Genomic DNA, 19,545 nt, shown 5'->3' with positions numbered 1-19,545 from the left:
ACTAGTGATTTGCATTTTTTTTTTTCATTAAGGTTTTCCCGTTACCACATAAATTGTTCGGTAAAAAGTATTTATTGGGAATTGACACGATCTGCCGTTTTGTCACACCGGATGGGTATAACTTTTGCTCCGATTATAAACTTGAATTCATTTTTATACATTTCCCTTAAAAATTAGAACAAAAGTGGAAAATTTATCCATAATGTCTTCAGGATCCGTGACTGACCAGGGCTATTAGTTTTAAATTATACAGAACAAACGACAGAGTACCATTATTGAAATCGTGAGGTTAATTCAGCACTCCCTTAGTTCCATAAAGAAAAGTTACCGTGAATTCATACCCACGGCACATTCCTTAGGGTATTGCACTCTTCCTTCTCTTGGTAGTGCTCGCTGCTCTGGTTCTAAGTTGTAAGCCCCGTCTGGATAAAACCCATTTGGCTGCTCATTTATTTTTGTCTTTTACCTTGGAAACTGAAGAATCGGCGGTTTTACAAAAGTGGGGCTTGTTAAGAAATGAAGTTTGAAAAAGAAAGAAAGAATGAGGAGGAAAAGAAGAAAAGGGAAAATACCGGTGATTGGCCAAGCTGGTAGGGGTATGCAAACTCTCTCAACCGAGTCTTCCAATGCTCATGCCCCATAGGCAATAGCAGAGTGACGTCACGCCGTCAGGTTCGGCTGTCGACACGACTGTTTTGCTGCGAGCTGCGTGTGTTCTTCGTTACTGAGGATCTCGCACTTGTCAGTCGAATGGATGAACATGGAGTTGCTTTCATCCTTTATCAGTGCCGTAGAATTTTATAAATACCGTAGAAAATCTATTAGAACAGCTTTGTGTCTAGTCTCTATCGTATTACTGATTACCATCCAAACCTCCAATGCTGAAGAAGTCTACCAATGTGACAATCACACACAGACCTGCGTTAGCGAATCGGAATTAGGAGAACAAAGTGACCAGCAACTCTTTAACATACCCTCACCTCTACCCACTTGGGCAGAAATCCCACAATGCAGGGGGAAAATTATGTTAAATCGTCCTTTTGGCTTCCTTTCCGATGGGCCTGGCAATTATTCATTGGATACAAAATGTGCATGGATTGTTCAAAGTTCTGCACCAAATGCAACCATTTCGTAAGTGTTTAAAGTTTAGTGTCTAATCTGCCATAATTTAACACCCTTCGAAGCATGTTAAGTAACAATATTAATATTAGGTTACAACTCATCGAGTTTGCAACTGAATGTAGCTGGGATCATCTGTATGTATATGATGGAGATTCTGTTTTTGCTCCTTTACTTGCAGTTTACAGGTATAGAAACTTTGTGCTAGAATTTTTATCAGTGCCTATGTTTTGTCCTTAAATTGTCTAAAATAAAATGTTTCTGTGTTTCCATTTTCAAATTCAGTGGCCTAACCATGTATGGTAGTTACAAGGTGGAAGAATTAAATCAAATAACTTCTACTTCAAACACTATCTTGCTATACTTTTACAGTGATTTGGCATATAATATGTCAGGATTTAATATTTCTTACAGGTAAAAAGCAAAGAGAAAAGTTTATTGTGTGTCTAAATATCACATTTTGCTTATTTTTCCTCTTATTGATAATCCTGCAGCATAAATTCATGTCCATTTAACGAGGAAGGGAAACGATGTTCTGGCCATGGTGTATGCATTGGAAGTACTTGCACATGTGATGCTGATTTCCATGGACATAGTTGTCAATATGCAGTCTGTCCTAATAACTGCAGCAAACATGGCTCTTGTAATATGGAAACCCACAGCTGCATCTGTGATGAAGGATGGTCAGGTAATGCATTGGTTGTTTGCTCTTTTGCATTAGTTCCTGTCACCTAACATACTTTTGTCTATTAACAAAGGCCTTGACTGTAACCAGACTCGTGACAGGGGCTTTTGGACTAGTGTATGGGAATTCAACGCCACTCGCGACGAACGTCTGGCACGTACTCAAAGCAGTGGATCTGTCTGGAAGGGCGTTTTATGGGTTGTGGGTGGTCATGGACTGGATCTAAAGTTACCCTTAACTATGGCGTTTAATATATCAGGTTAGCAATTGATATTTAAGGTGATTAAAGGTAATACTTTTATACAAAAAAAATTTAGGTAATGAGTGGACCCGTGTAGAAACTAATGGACTATTCATTCCAACATTGCGTCACGGCCATACTACTTTGATTCATGAGGTTTGGATTACATATCTAAGATGTTATGCATTTGATCTTACTGACAAAGGGGATGATGCAAAAATAAATCCTGGCTGTTGTTACCCTACCTAGGGCATTTTATATATGTATGGAGGCGCTACGCATGATGGTTCCGTTTCGTCCCAATTATGGAGCCTTGACCTGTCTACTAAGGAGTGGGTACTAGTGGCACCTAGTAAAACCAAAGAGTGCCAGCATCGATTGTGTGGCCCGGTAGCAACTACTGGCCATTCTGCAGTGTTGGTCAAGGACAAAATGTATGTCATTTTTGGCTACAATCCTGTCTTCGGTTATCTCAACATTATGCAAGAGTACAGCATAGGTAAGACTTGCTTGCTGAAAATCGTTTTGTACCTAACTTTATATGCCATTTTTCTGTCGAAAATTGCAGATAGTCGGCAGTGGACCGTTGTGTCTACTGTGGGAGCTCTGGTACAGGGTTGCTATGGTCACAGTTCTGTATGGGACCCTCTCACAAAGCGCATATACGTTTATGGTGGTTATCAATCGGAAAGTAGCTCTGCGTATGGGTTGACCGATGCTTTACACTCTTACGACCCGGCACATCGGGTTTGGCGCGTGCATCCGTCTAGTGGGTCCTATCGTTACCTACACACGGCCATTATGAGCGGTGGTCTAATGCTTGTTTATGGAGGAAACACGCATAATGAAACAGCCATCAGCAATGTAAGGCTTCCATCCATTTCCCCCTAAGAGTATGTTTTTAATTGATTGTTTTGTCCACGATTACCCATAGGGTGCTAAGTGTTATTCGTCAGACTTCATCGCCTATGATACGGTGTGCGATACTTGGTTCAAACTTAATCAGCCTGCAGCCACTAGCGTCGGTGGCGATCTTTCTCGTTACGGTCATTTAGCAGCGTCATTTGGCCCTTCATCAGGTAATAAAAGTTCGATATCACTTCCTCCAAAGATACTATAATATCCTATTTGTACAAGCAGACCTGAATGATAGCGATGAGTATCATCAGCCATTGCTTCCTTACGGGATGCTAATATTTGGCGGGTTTGATGGAAGGTTGAAGAGCGATGTTCTAGTTTACATCGTAGGCGTTTGCACATCTCTGGCAACGAAGGAACAATGTCTTACTGCCATGCCCGGTGTAAAATGCGTCTGGAACAAAGCGGCAAAAAAGTGTGAACCTTTAGCCAGCATTTCCAAAGAGGGGTATGAAAAATGTCCGGGTTTAGGTAATAAAGGTTCTTTATTAACTTCACGTTTCCATAACATAAATAATAAATCGGTTATTGTCTTGTAGCATTTCCGGAGACATCGAATTCTCTATCCGATTGGCCCTATTCTGCATCTCCGATAGGATATTCGATCAATGCAACTCTTCAATGTGGATCCATTTCCAGTTGTCCGACCTGCTTGCACACGACATTTAACTGCGTCTGGTGTGGTCATAATTGCCAGTATGCAAAGTGTACAGAAGGGCTGACTCATACCAAAGCTATCACATCACTCGAACACTGCCAAGTGGCTGTCGCCAATACTTGTAGACTGCTACATAGGCAAGTTCGGTTATTTTCGGGTTGAAACCGTTGATGTTTTTTTTACATAGTCAATTCGCTTTTTTAGCTGTTCGGCGTGCCATACAGAACCGCATTGCCATTGGGAACCTGACGCTCGTTGCTACTCTTATGTGCGCAAGGTTACATATTCTCATTTGCGTATTTTTCATATTGCTAAAACAATTTTGCCTTATTGCGCTAGCGTGAACGATCAAATCGCATTTCCTGTTTTTGGAAGTTTTGAAGTCCTAGAAGGATATTGCACGATAGTATTAGTTTATTACCCATAAGGGTAAAACATTTTTTATTTAAATAAGTAAAAGCCTTTTAAAAAACGTGAAATCCTTGGCTTTAAAAAGTGAAAATACCGTCAAGGAAAGTTTAAAGAAATTCCCGCTTTTCATCCTTGTTGTATTAACTGATAGCTAACCTCAACTTTGACTTTCGATTCGTTCACGTTTATTCCAATGCTTTGGATTCATAAACTAAATTGGCGGTTTTTGATTTAATTGCATGTCGAACGACGTTAGATGGGAAACCGCACCGAGAAAGTTGATGTCAAGGAAGATCAGGTGTGTGACGCAGCCTGCAGCTTACGCACGAATTGCAAAAACTGCACACAGGTATTTGGATTTCATGCATTGTTAATAATTAACCGACTATATTTATTAATTGCTGAATTGTCGAATAGGGTCCGTGTTTGTGGTGTTCAAATCAAAACCGTTGTGTCGACAAAAACGCATACATCCCGTCCTTTCCCTACGGCCTGTGCACCGAGTGGACGACTCACGAGAACAAATGCCGAGATTTGGACTTCCCTCAACTTGAAGAGGGGAGCCCTTCAGGACAACGAAACGTTCCATTAGGAGCAAGTGTTTATACGAAAATGACCACGTGCAAATCCCATCGCAGTTGTTCCGATTGCCAGGTCTAATAAGATTATTAAATTAGCGGGACTTCAGAAATTAACACAATTGTATTCCAGGAAGATCCAGCTTGCGGTTGGTGTGACGATGGCTCAAATCGGGGTACAGGAACTTGCATGCCCGGCGGTTTCACCGGTCCGGTAATGAATGTACTGAACTTGAGTACGGAACTTGTTTGTCCCGCCCAGCAATGGTTCTTTACAAGTTGCCCACCCTGTCAGTGCAATGGCCACAGTACATGCATCGAAGGCACTCAAAAGTGCAATCAGCCTTGCCTGCACCTTACGGAAGGTAATGAATTTCAGATTTTTCCCCGTTTGTTATTGTTCTTATTGATCTTTTGAATCCTCGCAGGTCCGCATTGTGAATCCTGTACGCCGGGATATTTTGGGAACCCAGTAAACGGAGGAACCTGTTCTCCTTGTCAATGTATGGATTACCTCTGATATGCTAAGCTGGACATTAACATAATTGTTTGGGCTGATTCGAATTGCAGGTAGCGGACATGGGACACAATGCCATCCGCTGACTGGTCGTTGCTTTTGTACCACAAAAGGAGTGGTTGGGGATCATTGTGAACGATGTGACCTAGCCAATCATTACTCGCCCGGACTTCTGACAATGACTTCCCATACTAGCAGTAACTCGGGTGTACCGGCGAACTGGACTGTGTTACCTACCTGTTACTATGACCTGCAATTGGACTTCCAATTTACTTTTAATCTATCCAAAAAAGAAGACCGACACATAAAGCAGATCAATTTCCGCAACATACCTCTCAAACCTGATCTTGATCTAGAATTCAGTGTCCAGTGTTCCTCATTGGCCAAGCTCAATATCAGTGTCAGATCAGCCAAGGTAGTTTATTAAATCCGGGTTTGGTATTGTTGTCAAATCACAAGTAACATCTTTGGCTTCCGTTGCTAGGTGGATGAAGACATAGACGAAGAAAAGTTCATTTTGGTTAATTACAATTGCACTACTTTCAAATCGCGGTTCCAACGTAATGAATATCACTTCGGGAGTGAAGAGAATACTACGTTTTACGTATACGTTTACGATTTTCGCTCACCAATTCAGATAACGGTATTGCTCTAAAACATTCTACGTCTTAATCTTTAATGGCATCTATAAATTTGCTTTAAAAATTGTAGGTCTCCTTCAGCCAACATCCAAAATTGGAGTTGCAGCAGTTTTTTATAACCTTTTCTGCTTGCTTTATATCTCTGCTAATGATGGCCGCTATTTTATGGAAAATCAAGCAGAAATATGATATGTATCGCAGGTAAGAAAAATAATCTTTTCGATTCCAATTTACTGATTTTTTATGAAATGCCGATTTACGTCTTCTCTTTTCAGACGGCAGAGATTATTTGTAGAGATGGAACAAATGGCTTCTCGTCCATTTTCTCACGTACTTGTCGAACTTCAAGTGCCGCCCAATTTTCCTCGCCGTGTTCCCGTCGCTAATAACAGATGTACACCAGGTGAGTGAATTTATCCATTATGTCACAAGTTTTTCTCTGCTAATATATGGCACAAATTTAGCCGAAAGTCGAAATCAAGGAGTCACAGTAATGGGTACCCAAAGTGGTTCCATTAATCAGCGTATTATTGAAACAAGTTTGTGTAACAATGTAACCCCAGCCCCTTCATCTTCTTCTACCCATACAGCAGCGATTTCCTCAAATGCCGTCCGTCGAAGGCGCAGGGTAAGTCGCTTACGCAGTAAACGTTAACGTAATTACATCACTAATGTATCCATTCTATTTTCCAACAGTTCCGTCCAAGTCCTATTGCTTTAGAACCTTGTGCAGACCAGAAAGCTGCCGTGTTGTCTCTCCTGATACGGCTTCCAAATGGGTCGCTTCCCTACACTCCTCCAGGACAGTCGGGTACGTGCAATTTTTTTTTTTCGGTCCTCTTTTTTCGGTCCTTTTTTTGTCGGTCCTTTTTTTTTTTCGGTCGATTTGCTGCCGTAGGGAATGGTCATTTAAATTGTTTTTCCCTTTCGTATTAAACAGGGTTAGCTATTGCCTCGACACTTGTCTCGTTAGGTTCGTACTCCAGTCGAAAGAACAACGTCAGTGAATCCCGTGAAATGCCTAGGAGTTTACCCAAAGCCAAAACTCCGCCTACGCTTCAGAACGCGTGAAATCATGATTTCAAACTTCTTACTCTCTATTCTTTGCAAGGAAACAAATTTTATTTCAGTCTTACAGGCTTATTTTAGTCTCTCCCGTATCGTCTTTTTATTGTAACATTCCTACAATAGCGTGCATGATTGGCTCTATATGTAACCCATGACATCTTATAATTCGTGTTTGTACAAAGCGCCCTAATATGTATTTGTTTCTGGTATTAATATCAATACAAATATTTCATTCATTTTAACATTTTAAAATTGTTTTCGCGGAGAGATCCATGCGAGGTCCTTGATGTAGTTGAAAAAATAGAGTAAGCCATATTTTTTCTTGTTATTTGAGAAATAGTGTGACACCAAATCATCTCCATTATCTTAGCAAAGCAATGCAAAATTCATAATGAAGTACAACATATGTACCTAATCAAATTAGAGACTTACTGATAATTTGACCTCTGTCTGATGTTGTCGGGAGTACATTTTCATTTGCAGAAAGACTGACAAAGAATAAAAATGGGACTATCCATAGAGATATGGTGAAGTATGCCAAAACCTATAAATATAGAAGCAGACATTGGTGACCTGATATATGAATGTGCACAAAATATTATTGCATTACCTCCAGGAAAGGGTAGTACTTCATTCCAAAATAAGCAAAGGCCCAATAGTGGTTCAATCCAAGAGATACTATCGGTGATAATATATTAAGTTAGCCATTGTAAATGACATGTTATAGCATTTATAACAGATAAACAAAAAAAACAGAGTTAGATTTGTAACATACCTAAGCAGATGATAAATGATGGGGATGTTAAAACAAAATATGGAAATGTTTTCAATATAGATAGGTTTGACAGTTGATGAATGATATTGCAAAGTAAAAGGCTCATAGGAAAGGATTCAAATATCCCAAGTCCAAACTGAATCACAAAATTGGCCTGAAAATGATGAGACAACAAATAAAAGTCGAATAGTTAGCATATAAATCCTTGATAGTCGTTGTAACTTATTACCCATATCATGTAGCGTATTATTTTGCTTGTAATGCTTGTGTATTCCTCAACCAACTCAGCTAGAAAATATAGCCCAGCAGCTGTACCAAAATGAATTGCAATAACATTAACATAGGCACTTTTCATTGAGAAACACAACACAGAATCTACTCGCTTGTCAAACCAACTACCAGGTATGCGACTATTGTGACTGATAAAATGAAATGGAAATGTAGTACATACCAATTGCAAGAGTGATACATAAAATCAAAATTACAGATGAAAGAATCGCCAAGATAAACAAAAACCACATTCTGTGCTTGTGTATTATAAGCAATACAACGTCAAGGATTATTCTATGTTTGCCAATGATGACATGGCAGACGAAATACCAAACATCTTCTAAGCTTCAAAGTAGCCTAAGGGTAAAAATAGAACAATTTTCCGGCTTGCCGTTTAGCTACAACCCAACAGAAAAGAAAGAAGTAGCAAGTATGTTTGTCTTTGCCGGCCGCCAAGTGAGTAGCACGTGGTTGAGAAACTAAATTTTGCTTATTATAGCTCCATTTAAAGGGAAAAAAAGGTAGAACGACTAATATCGCGGCAGTTAATTAGACTGTTCTGTGGAAAACGTTTCTATGAGTCAACTCTCATTGTATGTTTTGAGAGTACTTCTGTTGAAATGGAAAAAATTTTATACTTTAAGTAATGCATATCTCGTTGTCAGGTTTTATTGAGCTGAGAAATAATTTTCGGAAACTCGAAGAATAAACTAACCTCATCCTCCCATGGCAGTCCATGCTTGCTAAATTGGAAAAATGTTAACTGATCTTCCACAAACTTCGTTGCCTCCAGCGCCATGTGCATTTAAAGGAGTTTTACTTGGACCTAAATTCTTAATTTATTTTGTTAGGTTTTACAGAAATATAGAAAAATTCATTTACATTAAGAAAATTCAATTTCAGAAGTGGGTTCCAAGGCTGCCAGGAGAGGGTACGGCATTTAGGCTGTGCCGATTCGATCACAGCTCAAACACAATGAGGATTGGTCGGTTCATGATCCATATACTATTATTTCTTCTGGTCATCCTTTACTGCTTAAATTTGTAAAACTGGAAAAATTTCTAATTTATTAGCAACAGAAGCTAATGTATTTTTTAATTTACCTGACAGATTTATTCATCAGGTGGAAGGAGACTGCATTACTGAAGAATTCTTGCTACACTCATGGCCTTTGCAAATTTGAAGCATAACTGTGGTGTGTTCCCCTCAGAAAAGGATAAGGCTAAGCCTAGCATTATCAGTTGATTTGTTGGTTGAAATTCTGCTAAGACTTCACACATTCTGCAGCTTAGGTGCTGTAGGTGACACTTAAAGTTGAATTTATGCCCAGTTATGGTACAAACTTATGGAGATTCACATGTTAAGTTAGGCATCCACCGATATTCGAAGTTCCGAAAATCGATTGGCCCATGACCACATCAAAAAGAAGTCGCCAGTTATATCCTTTGCTTCAATGTTCATTTGTTGGAAAACAGTAAAAAAAAAAACGCACATCCTGGTACTGTCGTCAAATACCTTCTTTATGAGGAGAAATATTGTATTACGAAATGTTCAGTTGTTTTGGTCGTGAAGATCCCTTCACTAGTAACAGATCTAGTAAGTTTTTTTTTTAATATGGCGAAGAAATGTATCAGCTAATCATATTTCTCTTAAAATCTAAGAAACTAACCTTGTCCTCCAGTGGCAATCCATGTCTGCGAAATTGGAAAAATTAACTACCTCTTTTATTAGTGGACAAATTGTAATACGAAATAATCAACCATACAAGTCATGAAGATTCCATCTTGTAAACCAGTTAGTAAGTCTGGAAGAGTTTGTTGGAAATCAGAAGAGATACTTCAGCTAATCTTATTTCTCTTGGGATTTTTACGTTGTTAGTGCTCAGCTTTTTTCCACTTCTCATTGAAGTTAAAACCAAACTTGATGTTGCCTTGTGGTGGATTCAGATTCTTGGTAAGTTCTGGACTTATTCTGAAAAATTCTTATTAAGCTGTTATGGATGGTGCTTTACCATGTTTTTCTATTAAACTAATTTTGCCATGGCTTTTGTACAAGTATGAAGCTAGTTAATCAAAAACCTATAAATGCTTATTCTTTGTGAGAAAATTTTGATTTTTGATGTGATCAATTCTTAAAAGAGCAAGGCATTCATTTAGATTTGTTCATGAATCAAATGCAAATACTCGTTTGTTTGTTTTTTTGCAGGAAAGGGTGTTATTTTTCTTTTCCTTGATCGGAAAATAGAAATTTCACTACCTAGCTGATTGCAACCATCTTCGGTATGGAGCTTTAAAACCGTTTATCGGTTAACTTTACGTCGAAGACTTGTAAACTTGCTGCTGAAGAAAACGATATCAGGCATTGACAATATGGGTGCAACGTCTGACATGGTTATTGCCAATCTGTACAAAAATTAAGCACAACCTCGTCGGCTACGTGAGCTTCCATGTTTGGTAATTTAAGGTATAACATGTCTTTATTTGGTTTTTTTATCATGTGGTTTTGCATTGTTTTGGGTGTTCCTCAATGCAAGGAGCAAATCGGATACCCGTACACCACATCTACTTCTATCAGTATGAGGAACCCCGTTATCGTAGGATCGATAATAAGGTGGACACTTTGTCAGAAGAGAGCCTGCCGCGTCTCGTCGTTACGTTGCCCTACCGTCCGTCTGGCCAGAACTGGGACACGTCCGTTTTAGTGACTAGAAGCGAGCGACTCGAACTCATTCAGCTGGCTTACAGCTAGTTTTGTGTGAGTTTTGCAGACTTGATTCTTACGTTTACAGCAAGTGAATGTGTCCATCTGAAAACGGAAATCAGTCGTTACGAGCCCATTCTGTTGGGCAAAGCTACACTGAAATTGCCTCGAAGAAGTGAACAATTGCATGCAGAATGATGGTATCTTTGTTTGGCTGCTTTCTAATTTCGTTACTTCTAGTTTCGATTACTTGTGGCTATCAAGGATGTTGGCAAAGGGCTACCACGGGTTAATCCACGACTGCATCTGATTGTCAGCGATGCAAATGAGATCGTCATTTCGTTAAACCAGCACAGTGTCCTTGAGCTCAAAGTAATCGGCGTTTCTGTTTATCCGTTGCCCAAACTCACGGGGTCCGATCTTATCGATTGACTACAGAAACAGTCGAAAGGTACATGAGTGTCCATCTTTTTAATTAAAAACTCAACAAACAATTGTATTTTGGTTCTGTTTTCGTGGTAGACAAGTCGGCGCACTTAAATGGATCAAGGTGATATCTGATTGTTCCGTCAACTTCTGAAGCGTGTCGCGAAGGATCTTTACTCTAAGCTCAAGTGATGGTTTGCTCCCAACTGATAGTAGTGTCATATAACAATTTTCTGCTTTTTTATAACGACATTAGGAAGGTGAATACGCGAACTTGTCAAATGAAATCGACTGTGATTCAAGTGGCTTCGATCGTTAACGGATACAATGTTCGATTGCAGCAAAATGTTGTCAAATACGAGGCAGTCTTCTTCGAATTTGCTTACGAGCATCGCACCGTTGACGGATACGAGTTGTACGAATTGCTCAAGGATTGCAGGTGTTGTTTCAGCACTCTTTTTTACGCCGCACGCGGAAAGGTGGTACACAGCGTTTGTGATTTCTTGTCGGCTGTCTTTTACATCACCGTAGCATTTGGTAACGTAATGTGCAGAAACTACTGAAGATGAATTCCGCTTCATCGAAAAGGACATTGGACTTAACAAAGTGGAGAAAAACGACAAAAATGACCGTGGGAAAATTGCCTCAAAACCCGTCAAAAATTGACCATCGTTGGAATTGCTTGAAAATGATAAAATATACTCAAAATTGAATGCTGGTTCCGAGAAAAATGTTATTTTTTTTCCTAAAGTTAACCGTCGAATTGAATAACTTTGATGTGTCACGCCAGCGCTGTAGGGTACTGGCGCGCCAGTCGTTTTTCAATTCGGTGTATTTCTAAAACGGTTGATGTTATGAAAAAAATAGCAATTTTCTCGGAATCAGCATTCGATTTTGAGTATATTCTGTCATTTTAAAGCATTTCCAACGATGGTCAATTTTTGGCGATTTTTGAGGCAATTTTCCCACGGTCATTTTCTTCGTTTTTCTCCATTTTGTTAAGCCCGGTGTCAAAACAAAGCCGACATTCGTGGTCAGCGTTCAATTCCGAATCGGAATAATGTATTTTTAACTAAATTAGGCAAGGAGTACGAAAATTGATATCTTTTACACGTGAGCCTTATGGCATTTGAATTATTAGAAGTGAAAGTTGCAACAGCCCGAATGCTTTGCCAAGTTTGTTTGTTTTCTCGACACCTAGATGACGGAACATGACCAAAATTTTGTTATTATTTTCTTGGCTTGGAATTCGACGAAATCTTTGACGCTAGATGGCAGTATCAGATTACCGAAAAAATTAGTGAGTTGGTATATGGCAATCCGTTTTACACAAAAAAAAAAAAAAATTTCGCCAAAAAAAAAAAAATCACACTTTTTTTTTTTCCGACACGTAGCCATCTACCGCTCAGACTCGTTATTACTGGCGTAGGCAATTTCAGTCCATTGGATGCCATTCGCAGTTAGTTCAGTAGCGTGGATGGAGAGAATAACGCGTGGCTGGAGGAACAATTGAAAAATGGATAAGATAATACAACAAAAGGATGGTAAGTATAAACATTATTATATTGGTTTTCAATTATTAATTATTGTTTATTAGATCAAATTATGAAGCTGCAGGCCCAATTATTGGAACAACACAAAATATTAGATCACAGCAAAGCTAAGGATGGTAAGGGCTTATACGTAATGATTCTATTTATTTGCTTTTATTCATTTGTGTTTTGTAGCTCAAATTTTGAGTCTACAAGCTCAGCTAGGGGAAAAGAACAAATTGGAATGGAACAGTTTCCAAACAGTGAAGGAGGTTTTTCCAAACTCATCCCTAACTGAACATGAGGATGAATTGGCAATAGGCGAACACAGTCAGGTACCTAAACTTTTCAAATAAGAATTCAAAATAAGTATAGAATTTTAACAAACAATTATTTATTGCTTAGTTATTCAGTCTACCACCTGACAGTGTGTTAAAGTTAAATTCTGTTAGTGCTGCACTAAAAGAATTGTTAGTAATAAGTCCATGCAGCGAAGGAATTGAACAATTGTGGGACCGTATTTGGGCTGAAAATGGGTGTGGTATGGAAACCCAGAAATAGCATGAGTTCAACATAAAACATGAATTAGGTACTTTTCGGTTTTTTGTCTATCGAAACAGTATTTTTAATGCTATTATTTTGCATTCACAGAATTCTAGTGGGGGATCAAGTCAAGTCTAGAAGTGTTACAGGATGGAAGAGTGAGCCTACAGTTGAAAAACACTGAAAGTGCATTACCATTAAGGTATGAGGTAAAGTAATAGAGTATGCAAATTGCCTAATGAGAAGTACCATCTTGTGTTAATGAATCCAGTACAACAGCAATCCTTTATAGTTCTGTCACAGCTAGAAGCCTCAAATAATTCTGCTTCTCTGTCTAAAGAACAACTTGTCCTTTACGTTCAGAGTGTTGGGGAAACTGGGTACTTAAATGGCCCTAAAGATGTTTTAATTTTGCTGCTATTGCAGAGATGAACATCATACATGGACTCTTTAGGTATGAAAGGATTTTTCTTCAAATAATTTTGAATTTATGACGAAGAATTTCTCCTCCTTTTTGCCAACCAGGTCTTATCTACCAAAAAAAATTTTATCCAATAGGAAAGGATTTTCATGTAATGGGAACACAACTATCAACAATGCAACATTCTACAGGTGCTAGTTTATCATTCAAGAGCCTTATACAATGAAGTTAATCTGCAATTTGTATGTCCTTTCCCAAGCTTCCACCAGAAGTTGAATCTATGAGTCATGTAAGTTCCATGATCAACAATTGATGTGTTTAACTGTGTTGTTTTTCTTTTCTCAATATAGGTTAATAGTAACATTGGATCTGAAAAGATTCTTGGTTGGGGCAAGACACTGAATAAATTGTATTGATTGGATGGATGACATGACATTGCTATACTTAATTCGGATTCCCCAGACGGTATTTGATATTAAAAAAATTGAAGTGCATATCTGGGCTCCCTTCTTTTCTGAAGCCCCGTTTCCCCTTGACTCATAATAAGCCCGTAGGGGGTCATGCCCCTACTGTACGGTATATATAAAAACAACATATACCGAGGTTTGGAGGGCTCTGGCCGGAAAGGGGACGTGGGGTGCCGCTTCGTCCGATGATGTGTTCACGGAGGGTGACGTGGCTGCCCACAAATCCGAACTAAAGGTTAATCGCTCCTGTAAAAATGTTCCAAATCTTCAGCTCTTCTTCCGGCTTCTCTTAGCCAATCACCGGGTAATCTCCCCGGTGGGTCAACAAGGCAGTGTCTCCCCCTGCCTGGGTTGACGGCAACTTTTGAAAGGGCTATTGTGCCTTTTTAAAGTTGCAAAAATGATTGTAATGTGCAGAGAATTGTCAATAAAATTTTTTTTATAAAATAATTTTTGCAAAATTCGTTTCTTTCGTTGTCTGTGTTAGCTTTGTTCACACATTGCATTCATCAATTTTTTTTTGGGGTGACGGGTATTGGTTTATCGTTTATCTGTAAGCATTCTATTATTATCCAGGGATCGAACCCTGGATGTTCGGCATACCTCGCCGATGCTCTACCAATGAGCCACGAATAATATGATTTTAAGTAGGCTTTTTTTTCTAGTCACTTGTGGACTTGCATTTACACTTAGAATAAAACTGAAATGCAATTCTGCAATATGCTCTTCTATATTTATTCTTCTTCATTTTTACACATATACTGAGGGTTTGAACCAAGGGTAACAAGTATCGCAGCTAAAGGCTCTACCACAGAGCTATACACCTTTTGAAAATAATAGAAGATAAACATATAATTTTGAAAGACTGCATAAACATCGTAGACGATAACATATGATATGCGATAATAAAATATTTAGATAAATCTCGTGGCTCAATGTTAGAGCATCGGCGTTGCACGCTGAATGTCTGGGGATCGGTTCCCATACGAGTAAAACAAAATACGAAAATTACTTCACAAAATATCCAGATTGTTCCTTAAATCTAAGTTGAAGAATTTAAAGAGTGTAATAAATAATACTTACAGATAAACGATAAACCAATGGAAACAATGCTTACTATCAAAGGTGACAAAAACAATAAAGGTGAATTAAGCAAGCTAAATATAAAAAGTGTAACGTGTGAACACAGCGAATACAGACAATGAAAGAAACGAATTTTGCAAAAAATATTTCATAAAAAAAATTTTATTAACAATTCTCTGCACGTTACAATCATTTTTGCAACTTTAAAAAGGCACAATAGCCCTTTCAAAAGTTGCCGTCAACCCAGGCAGGGGGAGACACTGCCTTGTTGACCCACCGGGGAGATTACCCGGTGATTGGCTAAGAGAAGCCGGAAGAAGAGCTGAAGATTTGGAACATTTTTACAGGAGCGATTAACCTTTAGTTCGGATTTGTGGGCAGCCACGTCACCCTCCGTGAACACATCATCGGACGAAGCGGCACCCCACGTCCCCTTTCCGGCCAGAGCCCTCCAAACCTCGGTATATGTTGTTTTTATATATACCGTACAGTAGGGGCATGACCCCCTACGGGCTTATTATGAGTCAAGGGGAAACGGGGCTTCAGAAAAGAAGGGAGCCCAGATATGCACTTCAATTTTTTTAATATCAAATACCGTCTGGGGAATCCGAATTAAGTATAGCAATGTCATGTCATCCATCCAATCAATACAATTTATTCAGTGTCTTGCCCCAACCAAGAATCTTTTCAGATCCAATGTTACTATTAACCTATATTGAGAAAAGAAAAACAACACAGTTAAACACATCAATTGTTGATCATGGAACTTACATGACTCATAGATTCAACTTCTGGTGGAAGCTTAGGAAAGGACATACAAATTGCAGATTAACTTCATTGTATAAGGCTCTTGAATGATAAACTAGCACCTGTAGAATGTTGCATTGTTGATAGTTGTGTTCCCATTACATGAAAATCCTTTCCTATTGGATAAAATTTTTTTTGGTAGATAAGACCTGGTTGGCAAAAAGGAGGAGAAATTCTTCGTCATAAATTCAAAATTATTTGAAGAAAAATCCTTTCATACCTAAAGAGTCCATGTATGATGTTCATCTCTGCAATAGCAGCAAAATTAAAACATCTTTAGGGCCATTTAAGTACCCAGTTTCCCCAACACTCTGAACGTAAAGGACAAGTTGTTCTTTAGACAGAGAAGCAGAATTATTTGAGGCTTCTAGCTGTGACAGAACTATAAAGGATTGCTGTTGTACTGGATTCATTAACACAAGATGGTACTTCTCATTAGGCAATTTGCATACTCTATTACTTTACCTCATACCTTAATGGTAATGCACTTTCAGTGTTTTTCAACTGTAGGCTCACTCTTCCATCCTGTAACACTTCTAGACTTGACTTGATCCCCCACTAGAATTCTGTGAATGCAAAATAATAGCATTAAAAATACTGTTTCGATAGACAAAAAACCGAAAAGTACCTAATTCATGTTTTATGTTGAACTCATGCTATTTCTGGGTTTCCATACCACACCCATTTTCAGCCCAAATACGGTCCCACAATTGTTCAATTCCTTCGCTGCATGGACTTATTACTAACAATTCTTTTAGTGCAGCACTAACAGAATTTAACTTTAACACACTGTCAGGTGGTAGACTGAATAACTCAGCAATAAATAATTGTTTGTTAAAATTCTATACTTATTTTGAATTCTTATTTGAAAAGTTTAGGTACCTGACTGTGTTCGCCTATTGCCAATTCATCCTCATGTTCAGTTAGGGATGAGTTTGGAAAAACCTCCTTCACTGTTTGGAAACTGTTCCATTCCAATTTGTTCTTTTCCCCTAGCTGAGCTTGTAGACTCAAAATTTGAGCTACAAAACACGAATGAATAAAAGCAAATAAATAGAATCATTACGTGTTAGGCCTACGATCCTTAGCTTTGTTATCTAATATTTTGTGTTGTTCCAATAACTGGGCCTGCAGCTTCATAATTTGATCTAATAAACAATAATTAATAATTGAAAACCAATATAATAATGTTTATACTTACCATTTTTTTGTTTTATTATCTTATCCATTTTTCAATTGTTCCTCCAGCCACGCTACTCAATTAACTGCTAATGGGATACAATGGACTGAAATTGCCTACGCCAGTAATAACGAGTCTGAGCGGTAGATGGCTACGTGTCGGAAAAAAAGAAAAAAGGGCGATTTTATTTTGTTTTTCCGACATTTTTTTTTTTTCTTTGTGTAAAACGGATTGCCATATTGGTATGGCAATATGTCAATCCGTTTAATTTTTATTCTTGTCAGACATTTCTAGGTTTGTTAAACGCGAGCAGGGTCCTGTTTGCCTTCCTCGCTAGATTATACTCCTTGACATCGTGGTTTTGCGATTTTCGGCATTAAATTTATTCATACTTCAACGCTATTCAAGATACGCTAATGAGAGGTAATATAAACAATATGCACAACAATTTAACGTTTTGACATGATTTAATTTTATCAGAAAAACTAGAAGTGTCGTGTATCACATGGATCAGGAATGTAATCGGAATTTCGATTCACCTTGGTAGGTATGTATTATGTTTTTCAATTTCCAATTGTCCACAGTAATGTGTGCTTACTGACTTGTGAATAAAGTGATGATACTAATAATTGATTACTTATGTTGTCTTCGAAAGACTAAGATTGTAGTCTTGACATTAAACATTCATCTTTGTTTGGGCTTCTATAATATAAGTAATAGACTGTTTTGTTCCGACTTGAATTTTTCTGTCCAGGTTACTTAATGTTGATGGACTTCCATTACAGCAGAACAATTACAGCTAGTACTTGCAGCAGTTACAACTCGTGAACAAAGTTGAAGTTCCGTGAAAAATGCACCAGCAGCCACAAAGTAGTGGGTCCACAAGGGCTGGCAGAGGTTTTGATTTTGCCGTAGATCTAAGGAAATTGTCTTTCAAAAGGTAATATGTTTTATGGGCACCACATTCAAAGATCTTCACCAGCATTTCAGAAATTTCTTCACCTAAGCAATCCCAGATATTGATCTGCATTGCATCTACTGCCGTTGTATTTTCACGTTTGTCATAGCGTCTTCGCTGCATCAAGGTTGGTTGCGCCGATGATTCTCGTTCATGGTAAGACTGAATGAAGGATTTACTCGATTACCGTTCTTCTTTAGACAATGTGTTTATTCGATGGAACGTGTCATTTCGATGGTGCCGATGATTCATGTTAATGGTAAAACTAACGCTTCTTAGCTGATTACCATTCGTCCTTAGGCAATGTGTTGTTTCTTACTCGTCATTTATTTCTCAAAATCGCTTTTGGGCAGCATGTCGCATGGGAAGCTTTTACAGGGAAAATAGATAATCCGCTGTTTTCTCTGGGCTATTTTCAGCGTGTTCCATACTTCTTACATTCAACCGTTTGATTGTGGGGACTGGCGCAAAAAACTAATGTCGTTCATTTCTTGTCATGTTTGTCGTTAAATGGGTATTAGCGCAAAGGGCACACAGGGATACGCAATATCGAATCGTTATTTTCTACATGAAAATTACTGTTTCCTGATTTTTAATCATATTAGATAGCCACCATTTGATTTCCTAGTAATACCTTTATTTCTTAAACATTGTAATTTCGTATTTTCATTTTTTAACCGGCGAGGCACAAAAACAACTTGGTGCGTGCGTGTGACTATTCATACGACAAACAGCTGGCAAGATGTGGAAAGTACCATTTTAAACAAAAACATGTAAAATCAGTTTATCCTAAAACTACAGTTTGATGTTGATCAGGTTCGCTTGTAAAAAGACGCAGTTGACACTCTTTTGAAATTTCCGTTCCAATTCATGTATTTTCATGGGAATACATTGGTTTTTGAATAAACAATTGTTCCCTAAATCCTTTTTGTTGCGCTTTTATTTTGGTTGTAAACAAAGAAACTAGATGTCGCTGGCGCGCTTCTAAAATGGTGTTTTGATTACCTGTGACAGTGGTGTGAGCATTGAAACCTGTGTTTGAAAGTTTTTGTTAAAAATGTTAGAACCGAGTGGAGAGCTATATAAAACTAACATCTATCAAGTGTTTTACTCCCTGTCTTAGTTTTCGGAAGTGAAGTGCCAATTCCAAACAGTCAAAGATTGCTCTGTTAAAAAACTATGGTGTTAGCATTCATCGTGCTACTCTATTGCTCAATTTAGAGGTATTTAACTTGTATGTGGCCATTAGTATACCATTTGGCATGATTCTGACTTCAAGATCTAGCTTGTGAAACTTATAATGGAAAGAATGCTAACCAAGAAGAAGATCACCAGCGATGTGCATTCCTTGAATCACCACACCACTGTCCAATTCAACTACCCCTTTGCCTAGTCATCAGAATCAATTTTAATCTGATAAATGGATTGTGTACCTCTTTGTTTGGTTTCCAACGCTTAACCAACACAGGTAGACATGGACATGAAAACCAATCCCTTTTGGTATTTTAAGTTTGAGGCTTATCTAGTATTGCCTTTCTTTAAATTCC

The 19,545-nt window shown here is 38.3% G+C and overlaps 2 protein-coding genes and 4 long non-coding RNA genes across 9 annotated transcripts; 4 read left to right on the top strand and 2 right to left on the bottom strand.

The window, feature by feature from the left end:
- Positions 1–639: 639 nt before the first annotated feature.
- Positions 640–6,922, top strand: LOC130700306 (attractin-like protein 1). Its single transcript, XM_059496640.1, has 23 exons — positions 640–1,131; positions 1,212–1,307; positions 1,405–1,533; positions 1,614–1,807; positions 1,878–2,063; positions 2,122–2,201; positions 2,295–2,544; positions 2,614–2,909; positions 2,980–3,124; positions 3,186–3,434; positions 3,503–3,758; positions 3,826–3,898; positions 4,289–4,381; positions 4,450–4,686; positions 4,744–4,975; positions 5,039–5,113; positions 5,181–5,545; positions 5,612–5,770; positions 5,839–5,969; positions 6,044–6,171; positions 6,233–6,396; positions 6,465–6,579; positions 6,709–6,922. Exons 1-23 carry the CDS (start codon positions 755–757, stop codon positions 6,837–6,839), a joined length of 4,161 nt encoding a protein of 1,386 aa, XP_059352623.1. The 5' UTR covers positions 640–754; the 3' UTR covers positions 6,840–6,922.
- An 85-nt stretch (positions 6,923–7,007) lies between these two features.
- On the bottom strand, positions 7,008–8,230 carry LOC130700302 (protein TEX261-like). Its single transcript, XM_057522347.2, has 6 exons — positions 8,063–8,230; positions 7,841–7,920; positions 7,612–7,765; positions 7,447–7,514; positions 7,269–7,380; positions 7,008–7,201 (listed from the first exon to the last, which is right to left on the bottom strand). Exons 1-6 carry the CDS (start codon positions 8,130–8,132, stop codon positions 7,083–7,085), a joined length of 603 nt encoding a protein of 200 aa, XP_057378330.1. The 5' UTR covers positions 8,133–8,230; the 3' UTR covers positions 7,008–7,082.
- Positions 8,231–8,327: 97 nt separating this feature from the next.
- LOC130700309 (uncharacterized) lies at positions 8,328–11,711 on the top strand. 4 transcript variants are annotated; one of them, XR_009003734.2, is made up of 10 exons: positions 8,328–8,474; positions 8,547–8,924; positions 8,992–9,477; positions 9,543–9,679; positions 9,760–9,834; positions 10,087–10,334; positions 10,415–10,781; positions 10,846–11,032; positions 11,104–11,195; positions 11,264–11,711. It is a non-coding gene; the product is annotated as an uncharacterized LOC130700309 (long non-coding RNA). The 4 variants fall into 4 exon arrangements; XR_009003739.1 differs by lacking the exon at positions 11,264–11,711 and having other exon boundaries at positions 8,992–9,076; positions 9,169–9,477; positions 11,104–11,252; XR_009003736.1 differs by lacking the exon at positions 11,264–11,711 and having other exon boundaries at positions 8,992–9,182; positions 9,251–9,477; positions 11,104–11,252.
- A 722-nt stretch (positions 11,712–12,433) lies between these two features.
- Positions 12,434–12,850, top strand: LOC130700314 (uncharacterized). Its single transcript, XR_009003743.2, has 3 exons — positions 12,434–12,551; positions 12,605–12,676; positions 12,735–12,850. It is a non-coding gene; the product is annotated as an uncharacterized LOC130700314 (long non-coding RNA).
- A 3,164-nt stretch (positions 12,851–16,014) lies between these two features.
- Positions 16,015–16,842, bottom strand: LOC130700315 (uncharacterized). Its single transcript, XR_009003744.2, has 3 exons — positions 16,743–16,842; positions 16,489–16,672; positions 16,015–16,426 (listed from the first exon to the last, which is right to left on the bottom strand). It is a non-coding gene; the product is annotated as an uncharacterized LOC130700315 (long non-coding RNA).
- A 487-nt stretch (positions 16,843–17,329) lies between these two features.
- On the top strand, positions 17,330–17,932 carry LOC130700170 (uncharacterized). The gene is made up of 3 exons (XR_009003666.2): positions 17,330–17,463; positions 17,521–17,587; positions 17,795–17,932. It is a non-coding gene; the product is annotated as an uncharacterized LOC130700170 (long non-coding RNA).
- The last annotated feature ends 1,613 nt before the right edge of the window (positions 17,933–19,545 follow it).

Source organism: Daphnia carinata, chromosome 8 (assembly GCF_022539665.2).
Source record: "Daphnia carinata strain CSIRO-1 chromosome 8, CSIRO_AGI_Dcar_HiC_V3, whole genome shotgun sequence".
NCBI classification, from domain to species: domain Eukaryota; kingdom Metazoa; phylum Arthropoda; class Branchiopoda; order Diplostraca; family Daphniidae; genus Daphnia; species Daphnia carinata.
This window is presented reverse-complemented; position numbering and strand designations above follow the sequence as displayed.